Source organism: Lytechinus pictus, chromosome 17 (assembly GCF_037042905.1).
Source record: "Lytechinus pictus isolate F3 Inbred chromosome 17, Lp3.0, whole genome shotgun sequence".
NCBI classification, from domain to species: Eukaryota; Metazoa; Echinodermata; class Echinoidea; order Temnopleuroida; family Toxopneustidae; genus Lytechinus; species Lytechinus pictus.
In genome coordinates this window covers 21,507,804-21,531,830 of record NC_087261.1, presented here as the reverse complement: position 1 = coordinate 21,531,830, position 24,027 = coordinate 21,507,804, and the positions used below count along the sequence as shown (strand labels likewise).

General features: G+C 37.5%; 1 protein-coding gene across 6 annotated transcripts; it reads right to left on the bottom strand.

Moving 5' to 3' along the window:
• Nucleotides 1-227: 227 nt before the first annotated feature.
• On the bottom strand, nt 228-22,267 carry LOC129281024 (uncharacterized). 6 transcript variants are annotated; one of them, XM_064112694.1, is made up of 11 exons: nt 21,925-22,267; nt 15,298-15,367; nt 14,159-14,350; nt 11,849-12,379; nt 11,130-11,386; nt 10,221-10,455; nt 9,201-9,330; nt 7,827-7,929; nt 2,520-6,371; nt 2,070-2,312; nt 1,305-1,681 (listed from the first exon to the last, which is right to left on the bottom strand). In XM_064112694.1, the coding sequence occupies exons 1-9, from the start codon at nt 22,033-22,035 to the stop codon at nt 6,186-6,188; spliced, it is 1,815 nt and encodes a 604-aa protein (XP_063968764.1). In that variant the 5' UTR covers nt 22,036-22,267; the 3' UTR covers nt 1,305-1,681; nt 2,070-2,312; nt 2,520-6,185. The 6 variants fall into 6 exon arrangements, with proteins under 6 accessions (XP_063968765.1, XP_063968766.1, XP_063968764.1 ...); XM_064112695.1 differs by lacking the exons at nt 1,305-1,681; nt 2,070-2,312 and adding an exon at nt 228-1,137 and having other exon boundaries at nt 2,863-6,371; XM_064112696.1 differs by lacking the exon at nt 2,070-2,312 and having other exon boundaries at nt 228-1,676; nt 4,056-6,371.
• Nucleotides 22,268-24,027: the final 1,760 nt, after the last annotated feature.

Below are 24,027 nucleotides of genomic sequence, written 5' to 3'. Positions count from 1 at the left end.
CATTTTGCAAATCTCCTGGAGAAAAAATATGATACTGATGGATTTCCATAGTTACGATTGATTGGATCAATCGTAACTCTTTTGTTAGATCATTTTGCCAGATCATGGCCCTTTAGTCTGATCTAAGCTGGAAAAAAAATCCATGACATTTATAATGGTATTAAAAACCACAATTCCCCCCCCCCCCTCCTTGGAACTATAGCTAAGACACAGGTTAAAAAATCATCTCAGGGTAATAGACAGAATATTGATTTATTTCAACGTGATGGAAAGTAACTCGATAGCTCAGATTTATTTCAACAAAAATAGCTACAATGTTGATTCAAGTATAAAAATAGTTTTGTAAGTTGCTGTCTTTTCAGACAATAAATCATTTTCAAAAATTAGTACCATCTCATTATCATAGAGATCATTTAATGCGAGAAATTAAACAAACATTATTTTCCATACATGTACTTAGATGTATACATATGTATGTGTGCAGTTCTTGTACATGAAACATGACGCCATATGCGAATCAGCACTGCTGTATTCGTGTCTGAAAACAGGAAATTTGGGGAGGAAAATAGAATAACAGCACATTCATAATGTACATTCTAAATTAAAAACAAATCAAGTCTGACTGAGATCCAGATAAATCGTAGACTTAAAAATTTCATTTTGAATGAATTCTTTTCACTCCTACATCTACATGTAGAGTTCCTTCATTGTTGAGCAGAACGAATCCGTTCAAAATCTGAATGACTAATAAGTCCCTAGTTTGAGAAGTGTAGGGAAATGTAAACCAATGCAATTAAAAAAAAAAATTGTTGCCCTTTTTTTAATGAAAACAGTATTTTTGGCATCTCAGGCAAAATGCCATACAACATGATGCACAAACAAACAGTAATAGTTTCTGAAACAACGTAAACTCAGTTTTCAAATTTGATCACTTTCAGCAATTTTTGATTGCATAATACAAAAAACATCTTACAAAAATGTGAAAACATTTGTACAAAATTACACATACACAGTAAGAACTAAATGTAAGATGTATTATTCAACATTATTTGGACATACAAACAATTGGTCGTTGGGCCATACAACTCTGAAAATTTTGACGAGATGCCACACACCGTAAATACTTGAGATCACAACCTTTAAAGTAAAACCTGGGGCCTGTTTCATAAAACTTATTTGCAATTGGTTTTCATTCTAGGGGTTCTTGCTCATGTAAAAATATGATATTGTTTTAATGAAATGATATACATGTACATGTACTACGCTTTCTCCTTGTTGACTTTTTTTTTTTTTTCTTTTCTTTTCCAATCACTCCAATCCCTTGTATATATTTTGATTGATTTTTTAATTTTTTTTTGGTAACTTTTATAGTGGAATTTGATGTAAATGATTTGTATGTTGAAGATTTATCAATAAAAACATAAATTTAAAAAAAAAAAAATTATTTGCAATAGTTAAAAGCTACTGAAATCCTCCATTCTGACTGGCTGATAGCGAACTTGTTATTGAAATTGTGCATTTGTTATTGTGAGACATCTTTATGAAACAGGACCCTGATTTTACACCCCTTGTGACAAAAGGACCACCTCACTGTAAAGACCACAAGTTTGGTTCCCCTTGGATAGTTTTCCCTACTGATAAAAGCACATGTGTTAAGGCCACCGCACACCTTACGACTGGTCTGCGACCCGATTTCAGAATGAAATGTAATAGAATTTGATGCTAATATTGAGACTTGGAATATCTTACTGTGTAATGTTCTAAATCATTGTACGAATACCCATGATAAAATTCGTGACTATGCTATCATCCTTCTTAGAATAAAAGCGAATTTAATATCTAGTCGTAATTACGTCATAGCAGTCGTACGATTGGCTACGATTTGAAACTAATTTGGACTTTACACCAAAATAAGGACTTGCAATCTTTCAAAATTGTTATAATATTATTATTTCAATTAATTTTAACCTCAAATAAAATGATATGTTCCATTCACATCTTCAGAAAATGAGCAAAATGCGATTTGTTCCAAAATCGGGTCGCAGACCAGTCGTAAGGTGTTCGGTCGCCTTTACAAATACAAGAACCCATCTGTAAATGTCACCTGCTATGCTATTTTAAAGGCCACTTTTGCTTGTATCCTTTGTGTGGCCTTTAGACAGAAGATTAACAGCTTGTGCCATCCAACTGCGTTATTGCATCTGGTCGGACAATCGTGTAACCTGACAATACGAGAAAAGGGCCTCCTGAAATCCCGAAGCATCGGGATCAGTTTACACAACGCTTTGAGAAAATTTAGTTGTGCTCAAAAGCTAGTGAACCCCTTCAGAAAAAGCATGCCAAGTGTTGAATGTACATGTAGGCAACAACACTCCAAGGTTCGGCAAGCCCAGAGAAACAAACTTTATTGAAAGTAATATTTCATCACCTTACTTCCCAATCAAATATCTAAAACATGGCAGAACCTGAACACTTTATATATGCTTAGTTTCTGGTGGGGTTCACTAACGTTTGAGCACCATTGTGAATATACAAATGTATGGGTCAAATATATCAGAAGTTTTGTGAAAATCATAAACCAAAGAAACAAAGGGTCAGGTAAACTGTACCTGATCTTTCGGGAATTGAGGGCGGTCCTTTTCTCGAATGGTCAGGCTACGCGAATGACTGACCTGACACAATAACCCAATGTGATAGTACAAGCAAGTTGAACTCTACGGCCCATATTCTGAAGTCAGGTTTAAATCTAATAGACCAAGAATTCTGTTTATATTGTATATTTCTTATGTTTACTATTTTGTTTCCTTTTGCTTTCATAATGAAGAAAACTACTTCAGTTATCATTCCCGGACAATTATGAACAATTTGGGTGTCATAAGAGTCAACAAACCGACTGTGTGCTGTTAGGGATTTGTGCTCTAATTTGCTCTCCATAGTTAAACAGGGTTTAATTTAAACCCGAGTTCAGAATACGTGCCTACATCTTAGAAAGAGACCTCCAGCTCATAAACACCAGTTTTCTTGTCTCCCATGGTTGGTCTTTACAAACCTGTTTAACTATTTTTCTTGATTCTTGAACCTGTATAAAGAGGTCACTTATTCGTAAAGACCACTTTTCTTGTCTTCCCATTGCAGTCTTTATAGACGGGTTTCTTAGGAATCCGGTAAAAAATCACCACCCTTAGATTTCATTGTACAAATATACAGAGAGGAAAGTTCAAACCTCAGCGAAGGAAGATCAATAAAATATCTGATTTTTTCTTTCTTTTTCAGATCATGATCGAGAAATTCATTCCAACTATTTCATGTAACCCCAATGGAAGTCTATTAGTCCTCTGTCATCTTGATCAATTTTCGCAGCAGTGGTAACAAACAAAAATACTACAAACATAAAAACCACTAGCTTGCATGGAATGTATAAGGTATCCAGGGATAACGCTTTGAATTGATGGATTAATCTGCAATTTACTGTAGTCGAATGATTAGTCATTAAAAATATTGAAATACAACTACCAGAAGCAAAACAACTCTATCAAAGGTCGCCCATGATGTTCAAAGAGAACTCGTTAAAAGAACTTCATAAGGTGTGAACTTTCAGCTGATAAATATTTCAATGTGAGTGAATACAGAATTGAGAGAAAAAGACAGGCTATATAAATGTTAGCTTATAACATAGAAAAAAAAGAGACGTTGGAAACTTACCCTTGCATCTATTAGCATGTCTTTGAAGAAAAGCAACAAAATGAGATAAAATCATCAGAGAATTTTGAAGGGAAGGGAAGATATATATTATCAATTTTGAAAGTTGGATACTGTCATTTTCCATGCCATTGAAAGAATGCCATTAGCACCCCCAGTCATTTTGTTATGAGAGAATTTCATATAATGATCTACTCTTTTATATGTCGAAGCCCAGATTTGTACTTTTCTTCATACTCAACTCATGATGCTAGTAATTTGAGAAATTACACACAAATCATTTCAGGTTCTTGCACTGAGCCGAGAAACTGATCACTATCAAATTGGCAATCATTGTAATAAAATTTTACTTTCACAAGATTGGTCTCTTCAACTATGCACGATGTACATGTACATCAAAGGCATAATTTAGCGGTACTCAAATTCCCTATTAATTGGCTTTCAATCCCTAAATTGGCAATAATAATTGTTTCTTTGCAATCCTCTATTTGAAAAATTCATTATAAAATATGGATATAATGTCAAAATGTTGCAATGAATGATAATTGCAATTATTATATGCAAAATTACAAATGAACATTTTATGCCGAATGATATCAACTTGGCCACATCATTGCCAACTCAATAAGTGAGATGATCACCTAACCAGCTTTTATTCACGGACAGCACATCATACTGCACTGAAACAGTTTGTAGAAAACTAGAAGATGGTCTAATTATCAGATCACCCAACACCATCGTGACTAAAACCCACTTGTTTTGCTATCAGTTTGGTCTAACTACATGTATGCTCTGGGTCCCGTAACTCAAAGGTTAGAGATTAATTGTACGATTGATTGTACATTGTAGTCAATGGAATCAATCGTAGAAAAAAGTTCTACGATCATTGCTAAGCTTTGTGTCACTTGGTTTGGTACTCACTTGGTCTCAACTGACATTTAGTCTAATAACTTTATCATTATGTACTTTATCAAAAGACAAATTTGTTTACTGACCATTCTTCTAACCATATAGACCTAGGCCTGAATTCTGAAGTTTACCTTAGGCCTAGGTCTAACTCAGTGCTAAAATTATGACAAGCCAACATATTAAAAATTCTGTTTATATCATATATTTCTTGTGTTTACTATTTTGTTTCTCCTTGCATGCAGGATGAAGAAATATACTATTTATCACCCCAGGCAGTTCTGCATGATTTGAGTGTCAAACGAGTTGATAAATTTAACATGCACTATGAAATAGGATTTTTGCCACAATTCATAGTTAAACCACAACTCTAAACAAGAGTTTAATTTCAATAAGAGTTCAGAATACCAGATCTGAGAAATTAGACCAAGTGGGTATTAGAAGAAATGGGTAAATGCTTAACTGGAAATAAGACAAATTGGATGCAGACAAACTACTATTGGACCTCCGGAGATGAGACCAAATGGAAAGTAGACAAAGTGGGTGTGGACCAAGTGGCAATTTATCATTGAAACTGGAATCAAAGTTTTAAGCGAATTTCTCTCTATCTAAAGATATTCCATACGTGATTGCTAGCATTTGTTATATCAAGACAAACTGCAAAAATGTCTACACTGTGTGTCTACTCTGTACATCTTTCAGTTTATAAAGGTTGTTTTAATAACGGGATCTCCTTTGATCTTCACTCTCTACATGTATACTCTATTGGACATAGTATTATTATGGCAACCTGAAGGGCGTTTCATCAACCTTTGCTGTCCGACAGGCTGTCAGATCTGACAACTTTCCTCAAGTTTGATTGGTTGAGAGCACTGTTACTATGGTAATTGTGGGTTAAAACGGACATTTTCGGAAAAACACATGCGACGAGTCCTTTCATGAAAGACTCCCCAGGAGGGTTTCATCAACATTCGTCATCCGACTTCTTGTCAGATTTGACATTTTTCCTTGATTTTGATTGGCTGAGAAGCACTGTCACTATGGAAACTGTCGGATACGACGTCCAACAAGTCCTTTCATGAAACACTCCCCAGGGCCCCGCAACAGAAAGTTTAGCAGTTAATCGCTAAATGAAATGGTCTATCCAGATCATCGCTGCATTCACATTTTGCTCAGCAGACTGACTAGGTACCAATCAGAATTATTCTAACCTTTGTGTTGTGGGGACCAGGGGCCCGTAACACAAAGCTTAGCAATGATCGTAGAACATTTTTCTACGATTGATAGCATAGACTATAATGTACAATCAATCATAAAAATCAAGCGTATGATTAATCGCTAACCTTTGTGTTACGGGACCCAGAAGACATTAAAGTATGAAGAAACAGGAGATGGAATGAAAACTCACAAAGTAATGAATTTACATATTACAAATTGAAACACATATCTTTCCCCAACAAAATTCACTGATTTTTGGTCTTCCATCATAATTCTGCTTTTGATTCAAACTAACTCATCGTACTGGGCTGGCTTCCGCTTATCAGGGCGAAGACACACTTGCATAGGCCAACGGTCAAATGTCAATGTCTTGGTTTCTTGCTATCTGTATCTGTAGGTTTGTCCTCGGCTGATTTTCTCTTACCGCCGACTGTAGCACCTGAGATGGAGTCTGCGTTGTTGCTGTGGAACTGTACAATGACGCAGGTCATGTTGTCACACCCTGTGCCGTCGCCGGATGTGTCGGGTGCGAGGCAGAAGTCGAAGAGCTTTGGAAAGAATGAAAGGATAAAAAGGGACACAACTGGTGACTGTAGGTGTTCATGTGATCAAATGGGCATGGTGTTGAAAATTAAAGGGATGGTCCGGGCTGACAATATTAAAATATGTCAATAGATGGAGTGAAATTCACAGAGCAAAATGCTGAAAATTTCATCAAAAATCGGATAACAAATACCAAAGTTATTGAATTTTAAAGCTTATCAATATGCATATCATCATGAATATTGAAGTGGCCTGATGATGTCACATCCCCACTTTCCTTTTTCTTAAGTTATTACATGAAATCATAAATGTATCATTTTTTCATACTTGTGTAAATGATGTGTCTCCATTATGATGAAATAGGTTGTGGCAATAAATGCACTTAATCAGTTTTCAATCCAATTGTTTTAGTTCTTGGTAGAACATTTTTTAATAAACCTAATTTCATGTAATAAAGTACAAAAGAACAAGTGGGGATATGACATCATCAGCCAACCTAATGAATATTCATAAAGACATGCCTAGAACTGTTTCACCAGAATATTGCAAATCTTTAAGTCAATAACTTTGTTATTTGTTATCCAATTTTGATCAAAGTTTCAGCATTTTGCTCTGTGAATTTTACTCTATTTATTGAGATAGAAATATCTCCAGCCTGGACCATCCCTTTAAATAATACCAATAATTTCATCTCATATTTACTCAGGGTAGCTACTTCAGCTTTATCACCTGGGCCCCTGTCTTTCAAAGAGATACGATTGATCCGATCAATCACAATATGAGAAAATTTGTTCAAAATGTGTTATAGACATGATGTATAATCAAACATTCCTCATTCTTTAACAAAATTAGTTACGGTTATTAGGGTCACCTTTGTTCAAAGAAAATATTGAGCATATTGCCTGTGGATAAAAATTATGACAATAATGGATTTCCATGTAGTTGTAGTTGATTGGATCAAACACAACTCTTTGTAAGACGGGACCCTGGTCTTCCTATGGGTCCTGCATGACACAGGGAATAATTTTCCTGGTATCGCATCGCAATTTGCTCCACATTTTTGAAAGACAGCTATGCATAAAGTCTTTTGTATAGCATATTTTTACATAGTACTGTACATTACTTAGCTTTTCTCTGACGAAAAATGCTATTCAAATTAGAAAAGTAAAATTATTCCCTGATAACACATTCTGTTATTGTCCCTCTCCATCCTATTATGCCTAACAGCTGGTTAGATGGCAAAAAGTCCCATTTTTAGAAGTCTTTGGTATGAATCGGCCAGGGATTGAACCCACAACCTCCCGTTCATGGGCCGAATTGATAGAGTAGACCCAAGGGGAGTTTAGCTAGAATGGGGTTAGAAGATCTGAGAATCACACCGTCTACAAGTGGACGGTGAGGAAACAAACCATGTAGGCAGGCTTTATAAAGACTAACATTGTGTAAAACAAGGAACTCACCTCTTCACAAATCTTGGAAAGTTTATTAGTTTGGTCTGTCTCTCCCGAGTTCTCGAGTCTACTCCTAACAAAGTCAATCACTTCTTGACTTGTCATGGCATTCCTGGAATAATGATTCAAAAATAAAAAACAAGAGTTGAGTTGAATTTTTTCAAAGACAAAAAAAATTTGCTTGTGACAGAATGAGAAGTATACTGTACGTCTGCATAGGGTGTAATTGGGTAACGCGACATTTGCTCTTACAAAAACAATCGCTCCTCCGCTAACTTCTCTGAAGATAATAGGTGAAGGTAATTTTTGTGGGGTAAATTGTCCATTCATCACATGGTCTACCTTCATTAAGTCTAATGCCATTCCGTCAATCAACATTTCGTCCAACAACCATTTGGTCCAATCATTTTGTCTCATCACCTGTTTAACTATGACCATTTTGTATCTTTATCAGTTGGTCTAATATAAATTTTATGTTCATTCATTTGCCCAATTAACACTTCATCCAATAAGACCAAATGGTACATGTATATGGACTAAATGGCTATATGACCAACTGGTTATTAGACAAAAAGGTGAGTGGACGAAATGGCAATTGGACCATGTGGATAGTGGACGAACTGTTGGTAGACCAAATGATAATAGACGAGTTAGTATTTGACGAATTATTTAGGCCAATTGAAAATAAACCTTTTTATGGTGAGGGGGGGGGTTCAGAATCATGTAAGGATTGGGATTCAGTTGAAATATTTTCTCACATTTTAGGGGCTACTATTTTCAACATTTGGGTGATTGCTGAATTGTGGGGGCTATCTATTTCATTTCAAGGGCTACCTTTTTGTGCAACAGGCAATTATGCTGTAAAGCTATTTCTCATCATTCTGCTGTAAGGAGAAAATTAATTTTCTCACAACTTTCATGAATATTATTTGAGGCAGATCTTGGGACGAATTTAGAAAAAAATGGTCCCTCGAAACTTGGGAAATTTATGGAATTAAAGGGGACGATTTGGGCTGTAAATGCCTGGTCCCACTGGCCGACGGACACAAAATGTATTCATAACGAATACAGCGGACATGCACAATTTCAGGGTGGCCCCATCCGTTTTCATTGGCTCCAGACAATGGACAAAATGAGCAAAAAAATGAGCAAACAATGAAATCACAGTGGAGGGATGCTCGATGGATATAGAGCGTATGAAACATGTATGCAAAGAGTACACAACGGATACATAACGTTTTCCAACGGATGGCAAGATTCTTTTCCGGTTTACATCCTCTCTGCATCCGTAAGTGCAGTGGGACCAAGCCTTAACAAGGGCAAATCACCCGTTGCCTTCGCGTACTTCCTGCACTGTTGGCCAGACATGAAAAGTGTACATACCAGATGCCATCGCATGCTACAACCATGAAGTCATCTTGGTCTGTTAGTGTGACAGTCTGGATGTCCGGGAAGGCACTTATCATCTGTTCTTCAGGAGGTAGTGAGGTTGTCAGTTTGTAACAGTGATCACCTGATATAAAGAATGGAATGGCGTCAATGACGATGGACTGGTAACTCTAAAATGACCAGACAACTTGTTGGAAATATGGAAAATAGATGGCCATTTCATAGATGCAAAGGTGTGAAATGTGACGTTTCAGCAACTTTTGGGGAAGGTTTTCTTTTTTTGTTTTACCACCCCATCGGTTATGCCTAAATGCCTGTGAAGTAATAGCGTTTAAACGTTTTTCAAAATAAACTTAATGACTCAAGCCTACTATGTGTCATGCCTAGCAATTGAGTCTTTAAACTCTCTAAGTAGTGGAAAAAGTGCATACATTGACCCGAATTCACAAAGGTGGATTTGAAAACCCACGGTTGAGTCCATGGTTTATGCAGATTTCCTGTATAAATTACGCTTATTTTACTGCGTATATTACAAAAATGTCCAATGCTCATGCGGGCTTTTGTCGCAGTGCGCCAAATTGATGCCTGTTGCAGTGGTTATCCATGCTATTTTGTTCACGAGTCCACTGTTTGAATTAATGAGTCTACATTGTACTCTTCAAACATTGGACTCATGAATAAAATAGCGTATCTAACCATGGTAACAGGAGTCAATTTGGCACACTGTGACAAAAGCGCACATCAGCATTGGAAGTTTTTATACACGCGCCCGATACCCGTTAAATTAAGCGGAATTTATACAGGAAATCTGCATAAACCATGGATTCAATCATGGGTTTTCAAAACCACCTTTTTGAATTTTGATTGTGCGCGGGCATGCCAGGATCTGATGGCTGGGGTAATTACAATTCCAATGCAAAGTTTTGTAACTATTACTATTATTATTATTGTTACTAAAGCGACCAAGTCTCAAATCTTACACCATCACATTGTTTGTTTGTCACTCTCACTCACCGAAAGCTCTGGAGAGGTTGAGTCCCCCGTTGACTCTTCCATCGGGAGTGACTTTCCCGCCGGCCTTCTCTATTCTCCTCAGCTCGACATCATCCTCGGGTTTGTGATCGTACGACATATCGAGGGCTTTCCCGTCCCGCGATAGGACGCAACGCGAATCCCCTATGTTGGCCACGGTGAGCGTCTTTCCTCTGAGGAGCGCAACGACCGCTGTGGACCCGCTGTCACTGCCAGGCTACCAATTGAGAAATAAAAGCAGGCACGAGACAGAAATATTATAAAAACATTGCTGCTTGAGAAGGAACACAGGGAGTGAACTCCCGGCGGGTGGGTGGAAAATTTTGCAGTTTGAGGTACTGAAATTGACAATGTTTTAATTGTATTTTATGATAACATTTTGAGGGTGTTATTATAATAAGAGTAACTTTACAGGAACAACTCTCCTTTCTGTGGATTTATTTACAAATTTATGATATTTTTACATCAACCACCATTACAAATGGTAAAGATGGTTGAATGTTCTAATACGATGGTTGCTTTTCAAATGATTCACAGATTTTACTCGGTCTTAATCAAAAGTGCATGCAGCAGAGCGAGGTGTTTTGATTGTCGCATCCACAAACCATGATGATGGCAATGGACAATATTGTATGGATAAAGAATTGCATGAAATCATTGTAAAATGGGCTGAATGATCGATATTGAACCAATCGAATGACAGGGATTTATCCAGGTGTCCTATAAACCAATATTAATCAGTATCAATGGTGTAATATGGAAATCCAAATTCAAAGAAAATGTTATAAGTACAATTGTCAATATCATCCCCCAGAATTTCTTGAGCTTGCAAGGATTAAAACAGAAATATGAAGAAACAAAATACTTTCTTTCTTGTACAGTATTACAAACCTCTTCTTTTCCAGCTGGCAATGCCATTCTGTAGTCCTCCTCTTCATCTTCCTCTTCTCCTTCCTCCTCCTCCACATCAAAATCCCCTTCCTCCTCTTCCTCGTCGTCGTCATCCTCCTCATCGTCCTCCTCTTCATCCTCATCATCTCCTGATCGGTAGTCCTCGTCTTCTTCATCACTGTCATCGTCGTCGTCTAGATATGGTGGGACAACGAGCTTAGGCTTACTGTTGGTACTTGATCCTGAGCTGCTTGATCCTACACAGAAATCAAAATAATGGAAACTATTAAATAGCAAAGGCAACAGTCCATTTATAAAAAGATTCATTGCATTTCGGATAATTTATAAAGTAAATACAGGATAATGAAAATATTATGAACTTTAGAATGATGAATTGTTGCAATGTAGTTTACCCGTATTTCATTTTATTCAATTTATCCTTTATTCACAAACATGCAAAGAAAGCATAACCACAGTATGCAGCACAAATTTTACTAGGTTTTTTTTTAAACTTATTGTTGCTTACGATATAATAATAACATACATGCACTATAAAAGGCAGGATCTAAAAAGTTGCAAGAGAGTTTAACAGAAAATTAAAAAAACAAGGCAGCCCAAGCTTTTCTCGTTACTTCTGGTATAAGAGTTAAACCAAATCTATCGACCACATTCTTAGATAAACTTGGGCTCAAATTGAGGCCAGTGACTACAGATCTTACCCGATTCTTTGGTATCACTTTGCTGTACGTCGCCATTATGGCTCCCTGAGTTCCCAGATGATCCTGCTTCTTCTTCCTTTACTTCTGTTTTCAATGACCCATTCTCCGATGACCCTTCTCCTTGACCAATCTCTGATGACCCCTTCTTTTCATCGCCCCCCTCACCCATATCATCGTCATCATCATCACTGTCTGTTCCGTTCTCCCCCTCTCTTCTCCTATCCCCATCGGGGCCGTTGACACTGTCCACAGCCTCATCGTCCCCTTTTCCTTTTGAAACCACATCCCCCTCCTCGTCAAATGGAACAGTCTTGTTAGGCACGGGCCCGTCCCCGTCTTGGAGAGATCCATTCACCACTGTGAGGGGGAACCTGGGTTGTTTCTTCTGGATCATGGGGGAGAGGAGGTCGCTGGCGTGTGCCTGCTTGATCTTTGCTCGTTTGCTCTTGGAGGGCTGCGAGCAATAGCGAGCGACGAGTTGTTCCAATGGTAGTTCCGCCTCTTCCAGGAGTGCCTCTGTTTCTCCGTCCTCTACAACAATTCAAATTGGAATGAAAAAAAAATATTAGAATTAACTACCTGACTTCTGAGGAATGATTCATGAAAAAATAGTGATTTTCACCAACAAATTTGCTCTTCAGAATGAAGAAAAATGTAAATGAAGTTAGTGAAGATATGCCGCAATCAACCGTGGCACCAGGCATGGTTGATTGCAGCATACATGTACATGTATCTTCCCAAACTTCCTTTACATGTATCTTCATTCTGGTGCACTCACTGGTCCAATACAAAGTTATTTGGCACCAACGGAAGTAGGACCCCATCCCCCCCAAGCCAGTTAAGACTAGAAATTTGATGTGTCCAAAGGACACAGATGCCTCCTCCTGCTTAATGCGATCAGAAATTCATTCAATATAATTGAACTTTATATCATGCAGAAAACCTACACATAACTCTGTTGAATTACTATATATTCATAAAAATTTGAAACTTAATTGTTATATCTCGGCAGTCTATCACTTTTACATTCTTTTCTTTCTTTCCTCTCTTCCTTATTCTTACATTTTTATTTTGTTTTCTTGGATGCAAAACCAGTTTAAAGGTGCTTCAACCAATCAAGATTTTAGCTTATGTTGCAACACCTTTGTATGTTCATTATTTACTAGTGTTTCATATATATATTCATATATTATCTGTGCATTCTTTTACATTGTACATTGTGAACATGCATGAATAAATAAATAAATAAATACCAATAATTTTGATAATCTGTTGATTATTCCCGAAGTTACTATTCAGAAACCAACTTGCATATATAATGAGCTGTGACCTTTGACCTGCGGACTTCGCGATTGAGCTTAGCCTGTATTTCGCTGTCATCTACCTACACACACCAGAATTCTTTGAAATCTGTTGATTATTCCCTAAGTTACTATGCAGAAATCAACTTGCATATATAATGAGCTGTGACCTTTCACCTGCGGACTCCAAATTCGAACTTAGCCTGTATTTTGCCGTCATCTACCTAAACACGACAGACATGTGATTGTAGACCAAAATATGCATTTTTAATACATTGCTAAAACACTTTATATAAATAATAATTAATATCGCATAGGTTATATAGATTCAAACCCATAATATCAATACGCCATGAAAAGATAAATACCTACAAGGATTGCATTTATTATATATTTTAGGTTTTGACGTCACCTCAGGTTGCGTTCTATTCATTGAAATTATGTCATTCACTGCTTCTAAGCTGTGTAATCCAATAGTTTGCTTAATACACGTGTGTGATTTCCTATCATGATGTATATGGATCAGAGCTGCCTCCAGCATTGAAAATTTGTTATTATAAAGCCAATGCAGACTCTACAAAGACTATAATTTAAAAGATATCACCTGGTCTATCAGTTTAATCCATATCATTTGAACCCCCTCCGAAGCTTTACTTTTCCGGACAATTTTTTCCTGTGCTTCGGACAAAATCTAATCCCTTGGGAGAAACATACATGTCACTCAGCCGGGAAAATGAAATGTTATACATTCAACTTCTAGATGGGCATAGCTTATCAATTCCTTGAATGCACTAAGTGCTGGAAGGCAGCTAGAGCTAAAGTCGGGGTAATAATAATAATAATAAACAATGCGCCTCAAAATAGAATATTTCTAGAGAGATGGCGCTATATAAATGCCTATTATTATTATCATTATTGTTATAGTTTGCCATTTTTCATGGTTGAGTAAATTGCATCGATTAATGACATATTTTTTCATGACACTTTGATGGTTTAAGAGCAATCAAACCTTCTTTTGCTTCCCCTTCTTCCATTCCTGCAATCCTTCTGAGTTTCTCAATGATGGCCTTCTGTTTTAAAGATGCATCGAAGGTCATGAAAGCCTCCTCTAACGCAGCGTTGATGTCCCCGTCTTTGAACGCCTTTAGATTCGTCAGCAGCTTGGGAAACTGTTGAGCTGTGTACACTGCAACCTCCGCACCTGCACAGAGAGAAGATAGGAATATGCATTTTTTTTCTTTACCAAACCATCCTCATAAAATATTACTTCTAATTGACAATCTCGAGAGGTCTACATGTATGTTGAAAAATGTTCAATCTATCATCAATGTTTCAGATATGAGAATATAACTGAAAATTTATTCCATTCTTTTGTTGTGTAGAGTAACAATTAACATTCCATTATATTGTATTGTTGCCAACAATATAAAGTGTACTGTACCCCAATGGGTGAAGAAAATTAAACTTTATCATTAAATCAAATTGCATTTTGTCGACTGATATTCAGTAAATATGAGCTTAAAAGATTTTGAGAAGAAGCCATTCCTGACAAGAATTCATTGTATATCACTGACACTGACGTACAGTGAGGCTCACAAAAAAAGGAAACCTGTTTTCAAATCATTTTCAGATCACTCACGCATGGCAGGTAAACAAACAATAAATATTGAGGCCTCTCATGCCTATCACTAACGATTTGTGCAGAAACTCAAGTAAGAATCTAAATTGACTCATATTACAGGATCAGTTAATAAGGAAACTTAAAAAAATACAAAAGAAATGCTAATTAGTCAATCGTCAAATAACCTTGGTTATCATATCACAAACCAATCTTGTCCAATTTTTCTGCGTAACCTGAGTTTGACATCAAAATTTCAAACTCGTCTTGCTCATTAATGTGTGAAGTTATCGTCACATATTAGGTATCAAAATGTTGAGGAATAATTGAATTGTATGATGATGTACATATAAATGAAATATCAAAATCAATTTGCCTTTGAAGAAAAAAAGATGTTGGAATCCCGGTTTCCTTTTTTTCTGGGGCGCACTGTATTTATTACTTTACCGTAAATAAAATTTCCCTGTAATTTCTCCGAAGCCTTTGTGCTTTGAATTAAAACCTTAATAGAGAATATGTAATTTACATACCTCCGTGGCCATCATAGACTGCAAACAGAGATGTGTCGTCTGTGAGTTGAGTGATACAGTTATGGGCATCCTATTGTGAGGAAAAGGGGAGAGAGAAAGAGAGAGATAGAGAGATCATATTTATAATGAATATAAACTCTTCTGTAAGTTGAGTGGTACAGCGCATACATTCGTAATTCCGAAGCTTCGTTATTCCGAAGGTTCAGATATTCCGAAGGTTCGTTATTCCGAAGGTTCGTATTTCCGAAGGTTCGTATTTCCGAAGGTTCGTAATTCCGAAGGTTCGTTAGTCCGAAAACGAAATGAGGTTCGTAATTCCGAAGGTTCGTTAGTCCGAAAACGAAGTGAGGTTCGTAATTCCAAAGGTTCGTTAATCCGAAAACGAAATGAGGTTCGTAATTCCGAAGGTTCGTTAGTCCGAAAACTAAATGATTAACGAACCTCATTTCATTTTCGGACTAACGAACCTTCGGAACAACGAACCTTATTTCGTTTTCGGATTAACGAACCTTCGGAACAACGAACCTTATTTCATTTTGGATTAACAAACCTTCGGAACATCGAACCTTATTTCGTTTTCGGATTATCGAACCTTCGGAATAACGCCACAAATGTTCGGATTAACGAACCCTTTTCCGTTTTCGGATTAACGAACATCGAGGTATAGGCAATTTACGTGTTTCGGAATTACGAACCTTCGGAATTACAAAGTGTAACCGTGGTACAGTACTGTTATGACCAAATGACAGTCCTGATAATATAGAGATAAATAATGGGAAAGATCATACAGACTGTATAGTATTAAATTTTTTTTCCAAGATGAATACAAGTGCATGCACTTGGTGAGCACTGTGAAAGAAGCTACTGCATCATCCTTAGCCCCCCCCCCCCCTAAAAAAAATTGTTTGGTTGTACAGTACTGGGCCAATCCAATAATAAAATACTGTTAGGTGCTTCATAAAGCTGCTTGTAAAGTTACACACAACTTTACGAACGACTGGAACATGTTAAGGGCCTCGTCTTACAAAGAGTTACGACTGATCCAATCAATCGTAACTCTATGGAAATCCATCAGTGTCATAATTTTTTCTACTGGAAATGTGCAAAATGTCCTTAATAAAGAAAGGAGAACACACCAAGCTGTCAAGAAATCAATGAATTTATGGATATACATTCATCAGGGTGCTACATAAGCACTTGCCCAATTGCACATGGCAAGTAAAAGTTAGAGTCGGGCAAGTGTTTTGAAGTAAATACCAAAACTACTTGCCCGAATTGGGCAAGCAAAATTCTCACAGTAGATTGACCAAAATTAGGGTTGATATGATATATTGACCCTAATTTTGGTCATGGCAGGCAAGATAAAATCACTTTAGAAAAAGAAATGCAATAACAAGGAAGATCAATTCATGTCAAAAGAGAGAAAAAGGTCAATGATTTATAAACCGCAAAACTTTCTTTTGGAGTGGAAAAAAAAATTTTCAATGATTTTTTTCGGGCAAGTGAAATAGATTTTTGGGCAAGTATATTCCAACTATTTTAAAATTTACTTGCCCGACCGGGCAAGTGCTCATAAAAAGTCATGTAGCGCCCTGTTCATATCTAGAAAAAACTTAGAGCAAACATGCATTTTATATGTTGACTTTGCTGGCTTTCCATAGTTGCGACTGATCGGATCAATCGCAAGTCTTTTGTCATAAATGAATGACATAGGGATGTATCATCTAGCACAAGAAGGGGTCACCAGTCCTGCGTAAAGTCATTCGTATCTTACGAACAGCTTTATGAAACTCCCACCATGGCGTAAAAATTATTACCCTCTTGTGGGAAAGAAGAGAGTGACACTAGTGCTACACTCTCCTTCAACTGATGTTTAGGGGAGAGTGGGTTGTAAGAGCATGGGGTACAGTAAATAAGGCTGCCTGTTAGTTATAAGCTCACTGCTTAAAGGACGTCCACCTCAGAAAAGTGTTGATTTGAATCAAAAGAGAAAAATCAGACAAGCATAATGCTGAAAATTTCATCAAAATCGAATGTAAATTTAGAAAGTTATATGAAGTTTTGAAGTTTCGCTTATTTTTCACAAAATAGTTTTGATGAAATTTTGAGCGTTATGCTTGTTGGATTTTTCTCTTTTTATTCAAATCTACTTCCTTGGGGGGTGGACTTGTCCTTTAAAAATGGTAAGGTAGGGTCAAATAGATTGTTTTTGTAGTATTTGAGACAGTTCCTTAGCACGGATTTTGAGCATAGAGAACGTCTCACAGCCCAGCAGTCCACATGGCCAGGAGCACAAAACCAGCAGCACCTCAAAATGAAAATTTTGAGAGTAGCATTGCCCACTTTAGAGAGGCGGGTACTGTAATACCTGTTTTAATAATGTGTACTAACTTTTATAGTTTACTTGCGTAAGACAGAACTTTGTGCATGCCATAACTGTGGTAAATTTCCAAATTTCCCCCCTTTTTTGTGTGTCTGACTGGATGCCTATTAAACTCAACATGTCCAATGGGGCAAATAAGGCCACCAGGATTGATACATAATTAAAACTCTATGGTTACATCAGGGAAGTGTTCTGTTAGAACTTTAAAATGCAGTGTAGACATCGCCACACTTGATATGTCCACTACCAATAAAACACATAGTAAATATACATGTAACGGTGACAGTAGAAAACACAATCCGAGATTCTTTTTTTCCCCATAATATTGGATAGGATTAATAAATTAATCCTCAAATGGGGGTGTTTGGTAAATAACTAAATGCTATTAATATGATTGTTTCAAGTATTAAAATGTTTAGTGATTGTATCAAACCAACTGAACTATTTTTTTACTTTGAATACAGCAACAAAAAACAGGTTTGAATCAGGTTGCCTCATTTGCCCCATTTAGGTGGGGAAAATAAGACCACCTGACAGAAATATTTATTGCTCATTAATATGCAAATCAACCTGTTTAGTTCTCACATTTCTAATGGATAATGTCGGTCTACTCTAGATCTAGTAATATCTAATCACTTTTCTACTGCTTTGCATTAAAAGATATAATTGGAATTTTCCAAAAGGTGGTATTATTTACCCCACTCTCCCCTAATATTTGTCTCTTTTATTGTGTGGAAACATTCATGAAACCCCAGTAGTGTAACAAATTGAATTTATTATAAAATAATGAAGGAATTGACTTAATGATTAATTACTTTTCATGATTATTTGTTGTATCTACATGTATATTTCTGATAAAAAGTAACGCATTAAGTTTGCTGGATAAGCTCAACTCCACTATGTTTTTTCCTTTTTGATCTGTCACTCACAACTTTGTCACCATATAAATGATCGAGTTGAGGAGTTGGGCAGAAATGAAAAATCAGTGAGTTTTTATCAATTTTTATTATCTATATTTCTGATAAAAAGTAACACATTAAAATAAATTCATTAAGTTTGCTGGATAGGCTCAACTCCACTATGATCTCCACTTTTGATCTGTCACTCACAACTTTGTCACCATATAAATGATCGAGTTGAGGAGTTGGGCAGAAAGGAAAAATCAGTGAGTTTTTATCCATTTTTATTATCATTTTTTTCAGTAAAACATGCTCTATCGCAGGGATGCCACTTTTTCGTCTTAATACGGAATTCCGTCTTTTTCCCTGTTGTCTGTCTTATTTCCATATTTCCGACTTTTCCTGTTTTCTGTGTATTAAAAAAAGTCGGAAAGTCCTCCTTTTTCCCCCCTCTCTCTCGATTGCGATGCATGTCGATCGACCGAGTGAGAGATATTTCCCCCAGGATATTTGCTTTTATACAGTACATAATTTATAAACATGCGCACTGCCCACTTCGTTCGATGAGTTATGCTTTTATCAAGGCTTTCCGATTGGAATTCTCGATATCCTGGCCAATAGATGCGAGCAACAAGTTCCGTACGCACACACATAGACAAGCGCTAAGCAGCGGCGATATAATAGCGACTGGTACATACGTCTGTACAGATGATGACGTCGTGAATAAAGATGGCAACTTACCATGACCAACGAAAGGATCGAGGGTGACTAAGTTTTGATCATCATTTGAAAGGAATTAGCGGTAACTGCGGTCTAAGGTACGATGTTTCTGAATTTTATATATTTTCTCGTGAATTTGGATGTAATTATTTTTTTATAATGTGACATTTTTATGTACCAAAAACGATCAGAAAATTGGGTTTCCGCCGAATGTTAGATCTAATGTTACTGCTGCATGCTGATACGTAACCCAGGGAGCTCCAGCCCTCGAAGCGGGCCTCCGGAGGCATGTTTCCGTTTTACACCCTGCTGAAGGCAATCTCCGCAAAAATAGCTACAAAGCGACTAGTGAAGAGTCTACACACGTCGCTGGTTTCTCCCCATAGGTCCCACACCACCAGCACCGCATGCAATCTACACGGCCACGGCACTTACATAGAGTATATAGTCATGAATTAAATTCAAACATGCTTTTGCAGTGGCATTTGTATACACAAGGAGGTGAAAACCTAGAATTCGGGCAATAGCCAAAATCAATATAGTAAGCAGTAATAATAATGATAAGACAACAAAACGAAGGAGAATCTACAGCATGTAGAAGTCCAGTTTCCACTTTAATTGTTTCATAGATTCTAAACGATGGATTAAGATATATACAGTACTAGTTAGTAGTAGTATCGGTGGTAGTAGGAGTAGTAGAACTAGCATATATTTTAATCCCGGATTTTAATTCATCGTTTAGAATCATTGAAACAATTATTACTAAGTGAAAACCCAGAGTGGAAACAACTGGACTTCTAATACATGCTGTAGATTCTCCTTCATTTTGTATTATTGAACTTATTCTTGTCTTATCATTATTATTACTGCTTACTAAATGAATTTTGGCTATTGCCCGAATTCTAGGTTTTTCACATCTTGTGTATACAAACACCACTGCAAAAGCATGTTTGGATTTAATTCATGACTGCTCTCTGTACGTACATGAAGTGGGCCGTTTAGCCACTGAACTCTGTGCTGGAGTTCAGTGTTCAGTGGCTGTGTAGATTGAATGCGGTGGTGTGGGGAAAAACCAGCGACGTGTGTAGACTCTTCACAAATCGATTTGTAGCTATTTTTGCGGAGATTGCCTTTGCCAGGGTGTAAAACGGAAGCGCGCGGGCGGGAGCTCCCTGGGTTAGCTGATGCGTTGTCTTTATGTACGGGCCAACAACTCTATGTATTGGTGAGTAGAGCAAACGCGATTCAGCGGAACAACCAAAATACAGAGACTGAAGCTTTTGGTCTAGCGTTCTATTAGAAACACATAACAACTAAACTACCATCAGTTTTTCAAACCTTGACTTCAAAGTCATCGATCACAAGGTAAGAAGCAACTTGGTCCTTCCCCCCCTAAATTTGAGGTGGGGGGACGCCCCCCCCCCTAATTTTTTTTTTTTGGCTTGCTTGCTTGTCCAGTTTTTTACCTGTGTCTATCCCAAAATTTAAGGTGGACCCCCCTAAATTTGTTTGGCCTCCGCCGCTAATGCCCCAATTCACTGTTCTTGGACACTGTCCCTGCCCGCAATAAGTTTCAGTATTTTTGGAGGACACCTAGTGGCATCCCTGCTATTGGGGAGAGTTCCTTTATGCGACAGACATGTATCTAAACTTTACATGTTACCTGTATTGGGCTTGGCGGAAACAGGGCCATTTTACTCATCAATGTATTAAAAAAATTTATCTTAGACTTTGGCAGGCATGGACCAAGCCGGATTAGACACAATGGAATAGGTTTGAGTCATAAAATAATGACTAAGACTATTACTGCAAATACCAAAAAAAAAAAAAATTATGGCCCCTGAAAGTGAAATGGCAAGGCTCAACATTAACTTTTCTTCTCAGTGTCCTGATGATAGGTTCACCAAAATCATTGATTTCTTAATCTTATTCTTGGTGGCCCTAAAACTATTCAAAAAATTACAATTTATCAAAATTTGTGACTTAGAGCCAGCATCGAGTTCCTCACATGTGATGTATACATAATTCGCTGCCAATTTCAAACCATTACATGCACGAGGGTCGGAGCTGCGACCCTCGCGCATGCAATGTTTTTAAATCTGCAGCAAATTATTTTGTGTGAGGACCTCAATGCTGGCTCTAAATCACCAATTTCGAGGCTAACTGGAGGATGGATATGGAGTGAAATTAGGACGAAAAGTACTAAGAAATAAAGCACAAACCTCACTTGAGAAGTTGAGGAAGTACAGTTAGAACTTAGATTACTTAAATGACCTGTCTCAATGACAATGGCATGCCTGATTGCCTCGTTTTTTCTCATCTGCTCATAAATGTAAATCGGCCTCATTCATGCAGTCAATGCATCTGTGCATGCATATTATCAATATCACTCAGCTCAGTTTGACATTAAACATGTTAAATTTTTTCGTCATTGCCATTGGATTCTAACGTTAAATTAAAGGTAATCTGAAAACTAAATTGAAACTAAACTTATTATCACATTACTCTTATCTCATAATATCATAATCTGTTAATCAGACATGACCACTCTTCAGCGCAGCGACACTGAGTCTACAGTACAGTGCACAAACATTCATTCATTCAATTATTTTCAATCATACCGACCTCCATGCCAACTCGCCAACCTTGCATTGCAGAGGCTCCGTACGAAAGTTCCCCGCAAGTCCCGTCATCTGAGATCTTCTCCACGTATGGTTCTGATAAGTAGGCTCCCATTTTGTTCCTGTAAGTCGCCTGACACCTCCTATGTACCTGGAATATTCACAATTTTGATGGTTTCTCCCCTTATGAAGGTCAAATATTGAGCACACAGAGTGCCCCGTGCGTCTTTTCACGTGGGGTATTTGTCGCGGTCGATTTTGGCCATTCAAAAACAACTTTTGTGTGCATAAATCATAGCACACACACGTAGGATAGCTCCACGGTACGGCCACAGTACAGCAGGGTCATTTGAGGTGACCCTATTCATTTCTTTTTCAGAAAGTACCCCATCAACGTTGATAAACACTACAGGCCGACGCTCTACGTCAATGATAAAGATCACCACTAAAAAATGAAGAACAACTTGTCTCTAGAAAAAAAGGCAAGTCCCCTAACCTAACTACCCTAACCTCCCAAAAAGGTCAACACATGATAGATGAAGGTATTTGGGGTTCGTCTCTTTTGTGGCTGTACCCCCCCCCCCCCTCTCCATGGATCCTCGCCTGTTTGGGTTAGACTGTGAGGGACTGTGAGTCAATTCACGTAATGAACTAAACATAACATGGACAAGACTAAACTAAAACATATATTCTAAAAGTTGAGAAAACGTTCACTTATGTGACTGGTTGCCAAATACTAGATTAAATTTACTCAAAACTAAAACCATTTGCCTGAAGTAAACGCAACAATTGAATTAAAGTGAAGTAAACTAAACTAAATAACGTAACTAAATGTGTTCTGAACTCAACTAAATTAGATAACCCGGACAAGAAAAAAAACTAAAAATTACTCTAAAATTTGAGAAATTAGTCAATGTCTGCACCAAATAATAAGAAGACCCCCTCCAACTGACCAAACAAAAAGTCGAATAGTGGGGGGGGGGGGATGTGAAATAGCCCTTTGCTGAGATGTAATTCTCGAACTGTCGGTACAACCCAACAACCCCTACTTCACCTTTTCTATTAAATCATTAATGTAAGTTCATTTTATGGCCATGTTAAAGTAAAAAAAGGAATACTGTTGCATGTTTTCTTTCTCACGCGAGAGGCGAGTGAGAACCACTACACCACAAGATCATATCAACTCATTTATTTTCCCTGTCTCCGTATATGAACATTTTTTTTTATTCCCAATAGACAATTATTTATTAAATTAAGTAAATCAATTTCATAATACTGTAGCGAACCAGTCCGCTACAGGTTTTGGTTATAATGCAGTAAACGTAGATGGCGCTATAGCTTTTGGTGCGTTAGAACTCAATGATCGACTTACGCAACGCACTGCGTAAGGCAGCTCTCGGAGACTATAAATAGCGGAGTTTCGCAGTGATCTCGTCACTTCGACGGCGGCTGAGGTCGGAGTCGGACGACGAACTCTCTGCGCTCCTCTCCAACTGGGCTGAATCAAGAAAAGGTTTGGAAATGAACAATGCTCGCTTAATTTCTACTACTGCAAATACATTTCTGGATAATTGGTGACGGTGTTAATGGTGATAACCTGTACAAATGCTGAACAATGATGTATAATTAAATTATGACCGTTGTCATACACCAAATGTAATCATCGTCTCCAACCTGTGTGATCTATGGAATCCGATTGACTTCTACAGAATAAGCCTTCCCATAGAGATTATACAGCCCCAATAGAAATCCCCTGTTATTTTATATTTCACCGGTTCACACTACCCCTCAACACTCCACCCCCATATATTTTGGGAAAACGGAACACGCCCGGGTCTCTACATTACGCCATATATACAGATATAAGGAAACCGCTCGCATTAAGAATGGCTAGTAATTCATCAACGGATGAAGGTGATAGAGGCAAGGGACAGGCCGGCCCCCCAGCATCCAGGACCCGTTCCAAGAAGGAGGGCCGCCACACAAATGGTGTCAGAAGTGGGATGGAGAACGTGAGGACATCTGGAACAAATGGCAGCAATTCTTCAGGGGATGAATCAGTTTCTACACATTCTGGAATCAAGTTATCTACCAGTAGGAGGAGGAA